A 15,406-nucleotide genomic window follows, 5' to 3' on the forward strand; every position below is an offset into this window, starting at 1 on the left:
CCCCTTCTTTATTCAGTGCCTTGAAAAATTGTTTAATCAGCCCTAACTTAATGTGAAGTGGTGGAAGTATGACCTTTTTGGGATCCACAAAGCTTTTCATTTCAACATTTTTAACTCCTACTTGTAAGCTTTCTCTCAGGGCCCAATCTTTTTTATGTAGTGTTGCTTTCTGTCTCTACTGTCCCATTCATAGAGAAAGCAAGGGAACTTTGTATAGCCACTTTGTTGACCAAGCAGCATTGAAATAACTTTTAAATCACCACATAGTGTACATTTGTGGTCTGAGTAGCAGAGTATGCTTAACACCAGGTCATCTTCTTGGGAGAAAAAAGATACAAATTCCCTTTCCGTACATCGATACCAAGAGAAAGATGTATCCGGAACCAGCATATGTTTATTTTTTATTATAGATCCTAAAACTTCTGCCGATTCTTTAGAAAGGCCTAGATCTCTTACTAAATCCTTCAGCTCAAATTGTAAGAATGGAATGGGGATCGGTTGTGCCAGGATCGTAGTATTGTACAAAATACTGCTGCTTTCTCATAATTACTCTTTATTTTTGTGAAATAACTGTATTTGATAGAATGTTTTCACTATTTTTCCCGAAATCAGCGTTGAAAACAGTATGAAAATCACTTATGGCTGGTTTCTCCTAAGAACTCTTTATTATCATTTTGTGAAATAACTGTACGTGATCGAATTTTTTCACTATTTTTTCCGGCATCAGTGTTGAAGACATAATGAAAATCACTTAATAAATTTTAAACAATTTTTTAGTCGCAGACCTGTGTTATCGGAGAATAGGCCATTTTTGGGAAAAGTTATTTACCAGCAATTTTATTGCTGGAATCGAATCTTATAATAATAATAATGTTTATTTACTTCTCATTATGCTCTCATATATAACAATATTATAATAGAATAATTCAATACTAACATAATTACAAATTAATTTTAAGTTAAATACCTATTTTCACATATAAATAAATAGTAAATATACCAAAAGAAGAAATTCCCTGAAGAACCAGATGTTGTGCTCAGGGATTACATTATTCAAATATTAAACATTAACAATACAAAAACGCATAACAAATATTAAAAATTAACAATACATAACGCATAACAACTCATAATGCATAACAAATATATTATATATTAGTAGTTATATTATAAATTTAATTAAAGATCGCATTCAAAAATTCAGTTCCAGTGTTCTTAATAAATTTTTTAAAAATGGATTTAATCATGTTGAATGAGTTTATTTTTCTGAAATATATTTTATAAATTTCGGGTAAATAATTAAATATTTTAGGAATATAGTATGTGAAATTATGTTTACCAATTGATTTAAAATTACTAATAATTTTTACATAGTCATGAAGTTTTCTTCTAGTGTCGTAATTATGATCTATCGATTTCAATATTTGTTTATTTGTGTATGTATGCAAAATTATGTTTAATAAATATAACTGTCTAATTTTAAAAACACCAGCTTGCTGATAAAGAAGTTCTGATGAATATAAGCGAGTTTTTTTTAACATTATTTTTAAAAATCTCCTTTGAAATATTTCGAGTTTAATCAAATGTGAGGAATATTTTTATGTGAGGTATATTCTTCCCACACCTTTTTTGCACTGATACATAGATAACTTGAAAGTTTTAGCAACTAGATCCATACTGTCTGTGTGCGCATGCGCGTGGCATAATAAAAATTCACTCCCAATCGCGCCTAAAGAAGTATAACTTCAAAAAAAAAGTTTTAAACAATTTATAAAAATCAATTTTTTCGGCTCAGGTAAATATTACTTTCGATTCTTTGGATAATTGGGAACAAAAAAATATTTTGTAATTTTTCTATAAAATTAATCGTTTCCGAGTTATAAACAATTTAAAACTGAAAAAAATCGAATAATGACGATTTTCAAGGTTCAAAAACACAAATAAAAAATATAATTTTAGAAATTACGAAGTACCCAAATTCAAGCTCAACCCTTTTTCTAGGAGCTCGCCATTAGAGTTTTTGGCACGTTTTATTCTAAAACATCGCTTTTTAATTTGTTATTAAAGCGCATATGAGAGGACGGGCGATCGGGGCTGTATTCACAACTAAAAAAAATATTTTAATATGAAACAAGTTCAAATTACTTATCGGTATCTGATAAAATAAGGCTTGAACTTGAATTTGGGTACTACGCAGTTTCAAAACTAATAATTTTTATTTGTTTTTGAACCTTGAAAATTGTCATTATTCGATTTTTTTCAGTTTTAAATTGTTTATAACTCGGAAACGATAAATTTTATAAAAAAATTAAAAAAGATTTTTTTGTTCCCGATGATCTAAAGAACCTAATATAATATTTACAAGAGCCGAAAAAATTGAATTTTATAATTTGTTTGAATGTTTTTTAATAAATGTAGCAATAACTCCGAAATTATGGCATTTAGGTATAGAATATATCATGAAAAATAATCAGTATTTCTTTAGGACTTCAAAACGCAAAAAATATACAGGGTTTTTTATTTGAAATAAGAAAATTTATTAGATTTACAGAAAAACGGAAAATATGACAACAATGTAATTGCCACTATAATATCGGCCGCCTCAGAAAACCCTTACCCACCAAAATCTATAAAAATCGTGCAAGCAGTTTCCGAGATAATTGAGTGTTTCCATACATAAAACTCTGAATTTTAATTTTGCTACTCTTTTAGGCAGGTGTTCTCTAAATATGAACAAAAAAAACTAAACAAATTGTATACAGGTATTTAAATGTCCAAAAGGTATAATAAAGCCATATGAAGGTTAGCTAATGACAATTAAGTGAAGACACTTTTGTTTGTTTTTTTATTAAACAATCATAAAAAGTAAAAAAAATATGTTTTTATACAAAAAATTTCTTATTATAGAGAAAAATGGTTCAAATAAATATTGTAGATCATAAAAGGTTTCTTTATTTTTGAAAGTTTCAAAATTAAAATACATAAGGAATTGAACAAGATAATTGCAAAAACCCTTATCTTCTTCTTTAGGTGCCGTGTCTGTATTCAGACGATGGCCGTCATCATGTTTACAATTTCTTGAAATCTCTCTCTATCGGCTGCTGCGCGAAATAATTCTTCTACTGTGCAGCCACACCATTGTCTAATATTACGCAGCCATGAAAGTTTCTTTCGACCAATCCATCTCTTTCCCTCCACTTTTCCTTGTGTTATAAATGCGAAGCAAATGGTATTTAGGTCCTCTAATTATATGGCCGAAGTATTCTGTTTTTCTCCTCTTTATGATGCTTATGAGCAGACGTTCTGGATTCAGCATTTGAAGAACATCTTCATTGGAAGTGTGCGAAACCCACGATATCTTTAGGATTCGTTGATAGCACCACAATTCGAATGCTTCTATTTTGTTTAGCATTGTGGTTTTTAACGTCCATGTCTCACAACCATACAATAGGATAGACCACACATAACATTTCAGCACCTTCTTTCGAATATTCATCGACAGGTTTCTGTTACATAAAACTGGTTTCCAGGTCATAAAAGCCTTCCGTGATATTTCGATCCTAGTTATTATCTCTTCATCAGAGTCACAATTTACATTTAACCAGCTGCCAAGGTACTTGAAATGATTTACCCGTTCTAACTCCTCTCCGTCAAGAGAAAGCTGACCTTGATCTATATTAATCTTTCCAACTGCCATCCACTTTGTCTTTGAAATGTTGATTTTAAGGCCTCTCCGATTACTTGCTTCACTGACTAGATTTAGTAGTGTCTGAAGATCTTGTAAATTTTCAGCAAGAATGGCTGTATCGTCAGCGTATCTAATATTGTTGATTACTTCTCCTCCTAGCCTTACTCCCTCTTGTCTGTAATCCAAAGCCTCCCTAAAGATTTCCTCAGAGTACAGATTAAAAAGGGTGGGTGATAAAACACAACCTTGTCGTACTCCACGTTTTATCGGCTGTTTTTCAGTACGACTGTCTCCAATTTGGATAGAGGCTACTTGATTGTAATATAAGTATTTCAGCAGTCTTATATCGTAGTGGTCAAGTCCTGCTGCCTGCAGGCAATCGAAAAGTGTATCATGTTGTACTCGGTCGAATGCCTTCTCGAAGTCGATGAAACAAACATAAACGTTATTTCGGATTTCACAACTTTTTTGTAATAAAACGCGCATACAAAATAGTGCTTCTCTAGTTCTATCTATTAAGGATACTTGGGATCATAGCTACGAAATAAAAACTCGTATTGAAAAAGCCAGAAGCTCTTTTAACAGTCTTAAGAAAATTCTCTGCAACTTGTCTTTAAGTATCAATATACGCATAAGAATTCTTAGATGTTACGTCTTTAGTGTCCTCCTATACGGAGTTGAAAGCTGGAGCCTGACAGAAGATGCCATTAAACGGTTAGAGGCGTTTGAAATGTGGTGCTACCGACGTATGTTGAGGGTCTCATATATACACCACACAACTAATATAACTATTCTCCAGAGGCTAGGAAAAGACAAAGAAATAATTAACACCGTAAAGAACAGAAAATTGGCTTACTTCGGCCACATTATGCGTAATGAAAAATACCGACTGCTGCAGTTGATTCTACAAGGCAAGATTGAGGGCAGGAGAGGCCCTGGACGTAGACGTATATCCTGGCTGGCCAATCTTAGGAAGTGGACTGGTCTAACGTCAACTGATCTATTTCGAGCTGCCGTAAATAGAATAAGATGGGTCAATGTGGTCGCCAACATCTCCAGAAGATAGGCACTTTTAGAAGAAGAGGAATATGTTCCACCCCATGCTATAATGGCATATCTAAGACGTGATTCTATTAAGAAATAGTATACCATCTTTAAGTAAGATAAATCAAGAATGTTGCTGAGATATCTAAATCTGTATAGTATCATTCTTAGAGTTTTACATACCATATCAATATGTATATCCCATTTTAAGTGACAATCTATATAAACGCCTAAATATTTTATATATTCTTTCCTATTTATTTTAATGTACGCCTTATTATAGTTTAGATTTAATTCCATGAATTTGGGTAAATTATTTTTATATATTGAAAATGGTATAAAATAAGTTTTATCTGTATTAACTGTCAGTAGTTTCCTACTTAGTCAATTTAGAACCTTTACAGTTTCTGTTTCTGCCAAAGTTTTAAGTTCATTCCAAGAATTACTAGTGTAAAGTATAACTGTGTCGTCAGCAAAACAAATAATCTTTCCATTTATTTTCATTGCCGCTAGATCATTTATATATATTGAAAACAATAAAGGGCCTAAAACAGTACCTTGAGGCACACCATACTCAATGCTTCTTTCAGTACTAAGTTTGTTATTAATTTTGACAATTTGCAATCTATTTTTTAAATAACTTTGAAATAGTAAATATGGTATTCCTCTTATTCCAAGATCGTCCAAAGCACTTAACAACTGTTGATGACTAACAGTATCAAATGCTTTCGCTAAATCTAAAAATATTGCTAAAGTAGGAGAACCACTGTCCAGCATCTTATATAAATAATCAGTAGCAGATGTTATAGCATCTGAAGTTGAATATCCTTTTTTAAAACCAAATTGGTTTGCAGAAAGCAGGTTAAACTTTTTAAGATATTGATTAACTCGTTCGGCTAATGCCTTTTCAAAGATTTTTGCAAGGCTGGTAATAAGTGATACTGGACGATAATTTTGCACTAATTTTTTATCACCTTTTTTAAATATAGGTATAATTACAGTTTTTTTAAAATTGTCAGGACATGTACCTTGTTCAAATATTATATTTATTAACAACATCAACAACATAACAACAACAACATGGATCAACAACATAATAGACAAGGCGGAAACGGCGGGTTCGTTGGGAAAAATATTCCCATGAGATATTTTTGCATAATCATATTCGTGAGACATCCCAGAATAAGGTTCAAGAAGTCGCCCACGAGAAAAGTGGGCCAATTTTTTTTAACAATTTTTTTTTAATCAAATTGCAAAAATCAATATTTTTGGCCCGGACTAATTTTTTTTTAGGTTTTTTTGACCAATATGGACAAAAAAGGTCTCTTATAATTTTTCTCTAAAGTTGATCTTTTTCGAGTTATAAGCAAGTTAAAATTTGGAAAACGCGAAAATGGCCATTTTTAAGACTTAATAACTCAGTCAAAAATTATTATTTTGAAAGTCAGAAAGTGACTAAATCAAAGTTTAAAGTCGCCGCTACATGATCCTGAAGAAATCGGTGTCATTAATTTACTACTAAGCTGTTATTTTTAATTAATAACAATGAGTGGTTAGATCGTATTGACGCTGTTGTAAATGTGAGTGCGAGTAAGATGCACAATTGGACTGCTGGAATGGCTTCTCTCTCGCACTCAGCATTTACAGCCCCGCACACGTGCATGGCGCTTATTATTATTTCTTAAAAATAACAGCTTAGTAATAAAATAATGACAAAAATTTCTTCAGAATCTTGTAAGGGGGGCTTTAAACTTTGATTTAGTCATATATTGACTTTCATAATAATAACTTTTAACCGAGTTATTAAGCCTTGAAAATGGTCTTTTTTCGTTTTTTTCAATTTTAAATTGCTTATAAGTCGAAAACGATCAACTTTAGAGAAAAATTATAAGAGACCTTTTTTGTCCAGAATGGTCCAAAAAATTAAAGAAAAAATTGTTCAGGCCAAAAATATTAATTCTTGCAATTTGATTAAAAAAATTGTTAAAAAAAAATAGGCCCACTTTTCACATGGGCGACTTCTTGAACCTTATTCTGAGATGTCTCACGAATGTGATTATGCAAAAAATCTCATGGGAATATTTTTCCCTTCGAACCCGCCGTTTTCGCCTTGTCTATAACGGGAAATTATGATTGAATATATTAATAATATAGGTATGCAAAGTCCGCAGATAGTGTGCTACTTTTTCATTAAAATAAATGGCGCCCGAAAATCGTGTCTTTTTCAATTTTTGCTCTATAACTCCAAAGATTTTAACTTACCACCAAAAAGTCCGAAATAAAATTCACCGTAATTAAATTCTGCATAGAGACGTGTTTTTCCCGATTTACTTCGACGAAAACTTTTCCCGGAAAATGCGAGTTTTCCAACAAAATCTTAAATTTTCAACTAAAATTTTAGATAAGTAATTGTTTATCAATAATTAAATAACTAGGCAATATACAGGCTCTTTTCGTATAGATTTTAATTCCAGAAGCCGATCGAAATTAAATGAATAGTTTAGCAACAATTGAATTGTTAATTAAAAATTAACAGTCTCTTTAATAGCCACAATAATAAAATAATGACAAAAATTTCTTCAGAATCTTGTAAGGGGGGCTTTAAACTTTGATTTAGTCATATATTGACTTTCATAATAATAACTTTTAACCGAGTTATTAAGCCTTGAAAATGGTTTTTTTTCGTTTTTTTCAATTTTAAATTGCTTATAAGTCGAAAACGATCAACTTTAGAGAAAAATTATAAGAGACCTTTTTTGTCCAGAATGGTCCAAAAAATGAAAGAAAAAATTGTTCAGGCCAAAAATATTAATTCTTGCAATTTGATTAAAAAAAATTGTTAAAAAAAAATTGGCCCACTTTTCACATGGGCGACTTCTTGAACCTTATTCTGAGATGTCTCACGAATGTGATTATGCAAAAAATCTCATGGGAATATTTTTCCCTTCGAACCCGCCGTTTTCGCCTTGTCTATAATGGGAAATTATGATTGAATATGTTAATAATATAGGTATGCAAAGTCCGCAGATAGTGTGCTACTTTTTCATTAAAATAAATGGCGCCCGAAAATTGTGTTTTTTTCAATTTTTGCTCTATAACTCCAAAGATTTTAACTTACCACCAAAAAGACCAAAATAAAATTCACCGTAATTAAATTCTGCATAGAGAAGTGTTTTTCCCGATTTACTTCGATGAAAACTTTTCCCGGAAAATGCGGGTTTTCCAACAAAATCTTAAATTTTCAACTAAAATTTTAGATAAGTAATTGTTTGTCAATAATTAAATAACTAGGCAATATACAGGCTCTTTTCGTATAGATTTTAATTACAGAAGCAGATAGAAATTAAATGAATAGTTTAGCAACAATTGAATTGTTAATTAAAAATTAACAGTCTCTTTAATAGCCACAATAATTATGTTACATAAGAATAACTATGATTTTTGTATAAAAAGACACTTTACCTTTCTAATGTAGTTTACAGACTTGAAATTGAACTATTTAAACGGCCTCAGGAATATTTTAAAATTATAAACAATTTTTTGATTAATAGTTAAAAATGCAATATTACAGTTTAAATTAAATTTTAAAAAACCTTTTTTCTACAACCGTGTTAAAATAGTTATTTATGAAACAGTTCGTGAAGTATGCTTTTTGCGAACGCACGCGATTTTTAGAGCACGAGCGACAATGGAGCGAGTGCTATAAATCGCGTAAGTTCGTAAAAAGTACTTCACGCACGGTTTCATACAATATTTTATCTACGATAAACAAATAAAAAAGCTGTAACCCTTCGTCACTGGAATTCATTTCTATTCTACAATTTTTAGAACTTTGACATTTAAAAATTCTAACTACTTTCAAACCACAAACTTGTCAAAACTTTTGTTGTAATTCATTGCTCATATTGTCATCACCATGATAATGCGAAAATTAAGGATTGTCACCATGACAACGAGAAAGTTAAAAACAGTGCGAAAAAGTAAATCCCATTTAAAATACGTTGTTACTTCACGCACACTTTAAATCCTTCACGCACTGTTATCTATAATGACAGTTTTCACAAACTAAAAACTTATATATATTATATGACATAGAGTAGATAAATGCAATTTTTAGCACTCCATAAGAGCGTTAAAAATGCTACTTTAAGGCACTAGACTAGTGTTAAAATTTTATTGTCAAATTGTGAAACGTCAAAATATTTATATTTCATTTATTAACATTAATATTAATAGTACAACTTGCGCAATTTGAAAAAAGCGGTTTAAAAGGTTTTTTAAAATTTAATTTAAACTGTATTATTGCATTTTTAACATGTTTGTAGAAAAAACTATTAAAATTTGTTAGAATATACAACAATAAAAGTAAGATGTTATTCTATAGTTGTTATTATTTACGTATTGACAGTATAGGCAGGTTTGATATAATGTCAAGAAAAATATAAAAATGGAATGTCAGTCAACTTCAAGTAAAAGTTTTTGTAGATACTGTCCGGTAATTGAGAATGAAGAAATTATAATTGTTGATATATAAGACGTTTGTAGAAAAAAATATTGTATGATATACGTGTTAAAAAGTACATTTTTAAGGAACTCATGTGAATTGCAGAATTCGCTTCGCTCATTCTGCAAACTTTCACATGCGTGCCTTAAAATTGTACTTTTAACACTTATATCATAAATAACTATTAAACTACCTTTTTCAAATTGCGCAAGTTGTACTATTAATATTAATGTTAATAAATGAAATATAAATATTTTGACGTTTCACAATTTGACAATTCACTTTTAACTGCAGTGCCTTAAAAATTTTAAAGCACTTAGTGTGTTTTAAAATTTTAACACTAGTCTAGTGCCTTAAAGTAGCATTTTTAACGCTCCTATGGAGTTCTAAAAATTGCATTTTTAACACGGTTGTAGAAAAAAATCATTTATTAATAAAATTGTGGCTTATTTAGCATAAAAACTAGTTAATTTCCCCTTTATATTTATTCTTTACCTTATTTTTAATGAAATGACATTGTTTTTTACAGATAATACAGCTGGTGACATTGGTCTCACTATCACTCAAGTCTCCGCCCTTTCCATTAGCATAACGTGGTGCGTACGGCAGTTTACTGAGCTAGAAAATTACATGACGTCTTTGGAAAGGATCCTGGAGTACACCAACATCAAAACAGAGAATAAAGAAGGAGCTGAAATCAACAACTGGCCTTCACTTGGAAGCATATCATATCAAAACGTGTACCTGTCTTATGAAGGCAATACTCATTATGTTTTAAAAGACCTAAATTTTGAAATTAAACCTACAGAGAAGATTGGTATAGTAGGAAGGACAGGTGCAGGAAAATCTTCAATAATATCTACGCTTTTTAGACTTTATGAGGTTCAAGGCAAGATCCTTATTGATGGAGTTGATATTAAAACTTTGTCTCTAGATTTCTTAAGAAAACATATTGTTGTTATCCCCCAAGATCCCACGATATTTTCCGGAACTATTCGATCAAATTTGGATCCTCTGAATGAATTTGAAGATAAAGACCTCTGGAATGCTTTACAAACAGTTGGAATCAACGATTCAATCACAAACTTAGAACAACCAACGAACAGTAACTTACTAACTTTCAGTTCTGGCCAAAAGCAGCTTCTCTGCTTGGCCAGAGCTTTGCTTCGGAAGAACAAGATTGTAGTCATGGATGAAGCCACTGCCAACATGGATCACGAAACTGATAAACTTTTACATAAGATTATTAAGGAAAACTTTTTTGACTGCACAATATTAACCATAGCGCACAGATTGCATTCTGTGCTGGGCTGTGATAAAGTGATGGTGTTGGACAGAGGAGAGATAAAAGAGTTTGGAGAACCTACGCGGTTGCTCGAAAATAAAGAAGGGATTTTTTATAATATGGTACAGCAAAATAAACGAAATGACGTTTTAGTTGAGTATTTAAATTAATTTAGATTTCCTTTATTGATTAGATTCCATAACGTTATTAGTATCGTTTCATTTGGTCGTAATTATTTCACATCAGTTGTACAACCAATCAAAATTTTTCAAATACTATGTTTTTTGAGTTTTTAGAGCGCTTGGTCAACTTTTAAGCCTTTAAACAGGAAGCTGAAAGAAGTAAATAACAATTTTTGTAAAATGTAAAATTTGAAGTAAAAAAAGTAAGGAAAAATGACTTTGAAACTATTTATTAGTGTCTCCAGTGATTTTATGATATTAGCGTTTAGTATTTTTAAGAAATTGAATATAGTTCATCAGCTGATGGACAAATTTCAATGATTTATCTAAAACTGTGGAGTTATAGATCCATGATCTGCGATTTGCTTGTCTGTATTCTAACAGATCATATTGATCTGATTGAAGTTGATAAAAGTTAAACAAAAAAAAAACTGCGAAAAAAATATATTTATTTATAATAAAATTTTGCACTGAATCTACTGTTTTATTTTGAAGCACTGATCAAGTAAATTTTGATCTTCAACAATTCTAGAAATCACAGCTATAGTTCTACAGTGTTACAACTCCAGGAAATGAATACACCCTCTATTTTGAAATACTTTTTAAACTAAACCTACGGAGAAAATTTGGTATAGTCGGAAGAACTGGTGCTGGAAAATTTTCAATAATTTCTAGGCTCTTTAGGCTTTATGTGGTTCAAGGAAAGATCCTTATTGATGAAATTGATATAAAAACGTTGTCTATAGATTTCTTAAGGAAACATATTGTTGTTATCCCTCAAGATTCCACGATATTTTCCGGAACAATTCGATCAAATATTGATCCATTGTGCGAATTTAAAGAGAAGGACCTCTGGAACGCTTTACAAACAGTCGCTATCAACGATTCAATCACAACCTTGGAACAACCAACGAACAGTAACTTACTAACTTTCAGTTCTGGCCAAAAGCAGCTTCTCTGCTTGGCCAGAGCTTTGCTCCGCAAGAACAGGATTGTAGTCATGGATGAAGCCACTGCCAACATGGACCACGAAACTGATAAACTTTTACATAAAATTATTCAGGAAAACTTTTTTGACTGCACAATATTAACCATAGCTCATAGGTTGCATTCTGTACTTGGATGTGATAAAGTGATGGTGTTGGATAGAGGGGAGATAAAAGAGTTTGGAGAACCTACGCGGCTGCTCGAAAATAAAGAAGGGATTTTTTATAATATGGTACAGCAAAATAAACTAAATGACGTTTTAGTTGAGTAGTTGAATTAATCTAGATTCCATTTAATAGGGCTTTTCATCGATTGTCATTTGTTTCGAGCTTCTGTCAAATGTCGTATAATCCGTGTATAATATTAATATACACGGATTATACAACGTGTGACAGAAGCTCTAAACAAATTACTGTGAATAATGAAAAGCCCTATTATTTAGTTTTCATAACGTTATTAGAATCGTTTCATTTGGTCGTAATTATTTCATATCAGTTTGACAACGTCTATTAAAGAAATCGTAAAAAGTAATCAAAATTTTTCATATATTAAGTTTTTTAAATTTCTAGAACGCTTGGTCAACTTTTAAGCTTTCAAACACCAAGCTGAAAGAAGTAAACAATAATTTTTGTAGAATTTGAAGTAAAAAATAAGGAAAAATGACTTTGAAACTACACTCACCGGCACAAAATTCCGCCACAAAAATTTTTTGAGTAAGTTTGTCAATCTATAACTTTATTATATGTACTTCCATCAATCCATCCAATGACACTACAGCCCAAATCGAGCCTTGGCCTCCTTCAACAAGCTTCTGCAATCATTTCGATTTACCGCTGTTCTTTTCCATGAACGCGTTCCCAGGAAGTTCCTGGCATCCTCATCGACTTCGTCTTCCCATCTCTTTTTAGGTCTTCCAACAGGTCTTCTTCCCTGCATTCTTGCATTCAGCAATTTTCTGGGGATTCTATTCTCATGCATGCGGACCACGTGCCCTGCCCACCGTAATCTCTGCAGTTTAGTGTATTGTGCTAGAGTTGGTTCGCTATATTGCTCGTATGTGTACTTAGATTTTCAAAATTCTTGCATCAGTTTGTAGGTACATGCATTGATGTCGTTTTTTATTATTCCGGTAATAAAATTTTTTTGCTTAGATGACATTATAGGGGGATGAATGGAAACGTTGTATTTTCTCCTAACTTTAAAAAATTCTGTGAAAAATTGGGGTCTAATATTATTTCATACTCCTTTTTTATTATTCTGGAGGTATTACTAACGTTTTGCTTTTTGAATTAACCGAATATATCTTTTCTTGTAAGAGCTGCAAATAAAAACACTGCTTTGGAGGTTTTTTTAATTAAAAATATCAAACGCACTAAAATTAACAAAACAAAACAAAATTAACAACAAAATAAAACAATTCAATAGCGGGTATGTCCACCTCTTGCAGCAACAACAGCTCGCAATCTGTTAGGCATCGATAAAGATGTGTTATCCTTGCCTGGGAAATAACCCGATATTCCTGTAGCAGGGTAATTACTGTACCAAATTTTCTGGAGGCCTAGGATGCGGCGAAAAGCTTTTTTAATTCATCCAATAAATACTCAATAGGATTGAGATCTGGGCTGCATGCAGGCCATTCTAATCTTATCAACCCAACCTGTATTTTATGAGTCAATCAGTGTTTTTATTTAAAAAAATGGTACAGCTCTTACAAGAAAAGAGATATTCGAATCATTTAAAAAACAAAATTTTAGTGACGCGTCCGGGATAATATGACAGGAGTACGAAACAAAATCAGCTCTTCCATTTTTCCACACAATGTTTTAAAGTTCGGAGAAAATACAACGCTTCCATTCAACCCCGTATAATACCATGCAAGCAAAATTTTTGTGTTACCGGAAAAATACCAAACGATATCAATACATGTAGCTACAAACTGGTGCAAGAATCTTGAAAATCGGAGTGTAGATAATAAAGTTATAAATTATCAAACTTTATCAAATATTTTGGGTGGCGGAATTTTGTGCCGGTGAGTGTATTATTACTGTCTCTAGTAATTTTAATATATTAGCGTTTAGTATTTTTAAGAAATTGAATAAAGTTGATTAGTTGATCGGCAACTTTCATTGCTTTATCTAGAATTGTGGAGTTATAGGTCCGTGATCTGCGATTTGCTTATTTATATTTTAACAGATCATATTGATCTGATTGAAGTTCATAAAAGTGAAACAAAAAAAACTGTGAAGAAACTATATTTATTTATAATAAAATTTTGCATTGAATCTATTGTTTTATTTTGAAGCAATGATGAATGAAATTGAATCGTTTATTTCAGAAAGGGGTCAAGTGACTAATTTTGACAAAATGAGTTTTTGGTGGAATTTTTTAATTTAAACGTAAATACAGCTTTTGTTGCAGAAAGGAATCAATTGCTGCCATTGGTGTTGCCTTGGCAGCGCAGGGAAATTAGCGTTTAGTGCAGAAAGGAGCCATGCAACAAGGCAACGCATGACTCCTTGCTTAAAAATTGTGTAACCATCAACTTTATTTCAGAAAGGGGCCAAGTGCAAAAAATTATTTATTTTTTTCTTAAACAAATTAGCAAGATAAATTTTTGAAAAATACAATACTTTTTGACAAACACTACAGGTTATTAGTGAGAATTTTTATTTTATATAAATAAAAATTTTGTTGGATGTAAACACGTTTTTTTTTGTTTTTCTCAAAAGCAGGTTTTTGTGACGACCCCTTTCTGAAATAAACGATTCAATTTTGGTCTTCGGAAATTCTAGAAATCACAATTATACCACACCGGTAAAATTAGCCGAACACCTTAAAAATGGGACATGTTTGATGTCACGAATTTCCTAAACCAGTGGCCCGATTTGAGTGATTCTTTTAGTATGCTATAGCCTTATTATTTAAGAATATCGTTGTAATAACATTGTTGCTAGACAGCTAAATATCATTTTATACCGGGTGTAACAATAATACTGTGATTTTTTCTTAAAGTTTGGAACACCCTGTGGACTATTCTAGCATAATATATAAAATATTGAAATTAAAACTTAATTATAGCCTTAGGCTTTCTTAACATTTTCTTTTTTGATTCATTTACTTATGTTGGAAAATAAAAAGTTATGGGCTTTAACAACTAGCCATGTTTTTCATCGATAAATCCTCATAGTAGGGGAGGAAAGTATGCTAAATTTGCAGTTACTGGAGCGTTATGGGGGCTTATTGGATTGTGAATAGTATATGCTAAAACCAGAAAAAGGCTAAGTTAAGTTTCCCATATATTGGGGGACTTTTCATTTTTTAATTTATTTTCCATTTGAAACAACCGTTTTTTTCCGATTATAGCGCGATCCATCCATAATTCAAAAAAATGTGTCGAATAAAAGTTGCTTATTTTTACGTAAAGAATCCAAATCTGCAATAAAAATTGGCGGCTCCTATTTAAGATTTTAAATTAAATCCCCCACCCCACCTCCGTGGGGGGACGTGTTTGGAGCCATTCGATAGATTGTTCAAAAATATTGAATACGCAATTTGCAGTTTTTTGATCTGATGTTCAGCTACTTCAGCTGAAATCCACGGGAGGTCGTCATTGTGACATCGCTTACATCGCTTATTAATTTATTTATTTAATACATCTATTGAATTACTTTAGGCTTGTTTATTAAACTAAGCAGATAATGATGGTAGGGGAGTCC

At 31.5% G+C, this 15,406-nt stretch overlaps 2 protein-coding genes across 2 annotated transcripts in view; both read left to right on the plus strand.

The window, feature by feature from the left end:
- The window catches only part of LOC114349541 (probable multidrug resistance-associated protein lethal(2)03659), a 74,756-nt gene extending 63,578 nt beyond the window's left edge, over window positions 1-11,178 (plus strand). Inside the window, exon 11 of the mRNA XM_028299947.2 lies at window positions 9,766-11,178. Within this exon, the coding sequence (XP_028155748.2) occupies window positions 9,766-10,691 (926 nt within the window). The 3' untranslated portion in view covers window positions 10,692-11,178. The remainder of the gene's footprint in view (window positions 1-9,765) is intronic.
- On the plus strand, window positions 10,917-11,961 carry LOC114349526 (ATP-binding cassette sub-family C member 4-like). Its single transcript, XM_050660774.1, has 2 exons — window positions 10,917-10,971; window positions 11,450-11,961. Exons 1-2 carry the CDS (start codon window positions 10,917-10,919, stop codon window positions 11,959-11,961), a joined length of 567 nt encoding a protein of 188 aa, XP_050516731.1.
- Window positions 11,962-15,406: the final 3,445 nt, after the last annotated feature.

The sequence above is a fragment of the Diabrotica virgifera genome, chromosome 1 (assembly GCF_917563875.1).
Source record: "Diabrotica virgifera virgifera chromosome 1, PGI_DIABVI_V3a".
NCBI lineage: Eukaryota > Metazoa > Arthropoda > Insecta > Coleoptera > Chrysomelidae > Diabrotica > Diabrotica virgifera.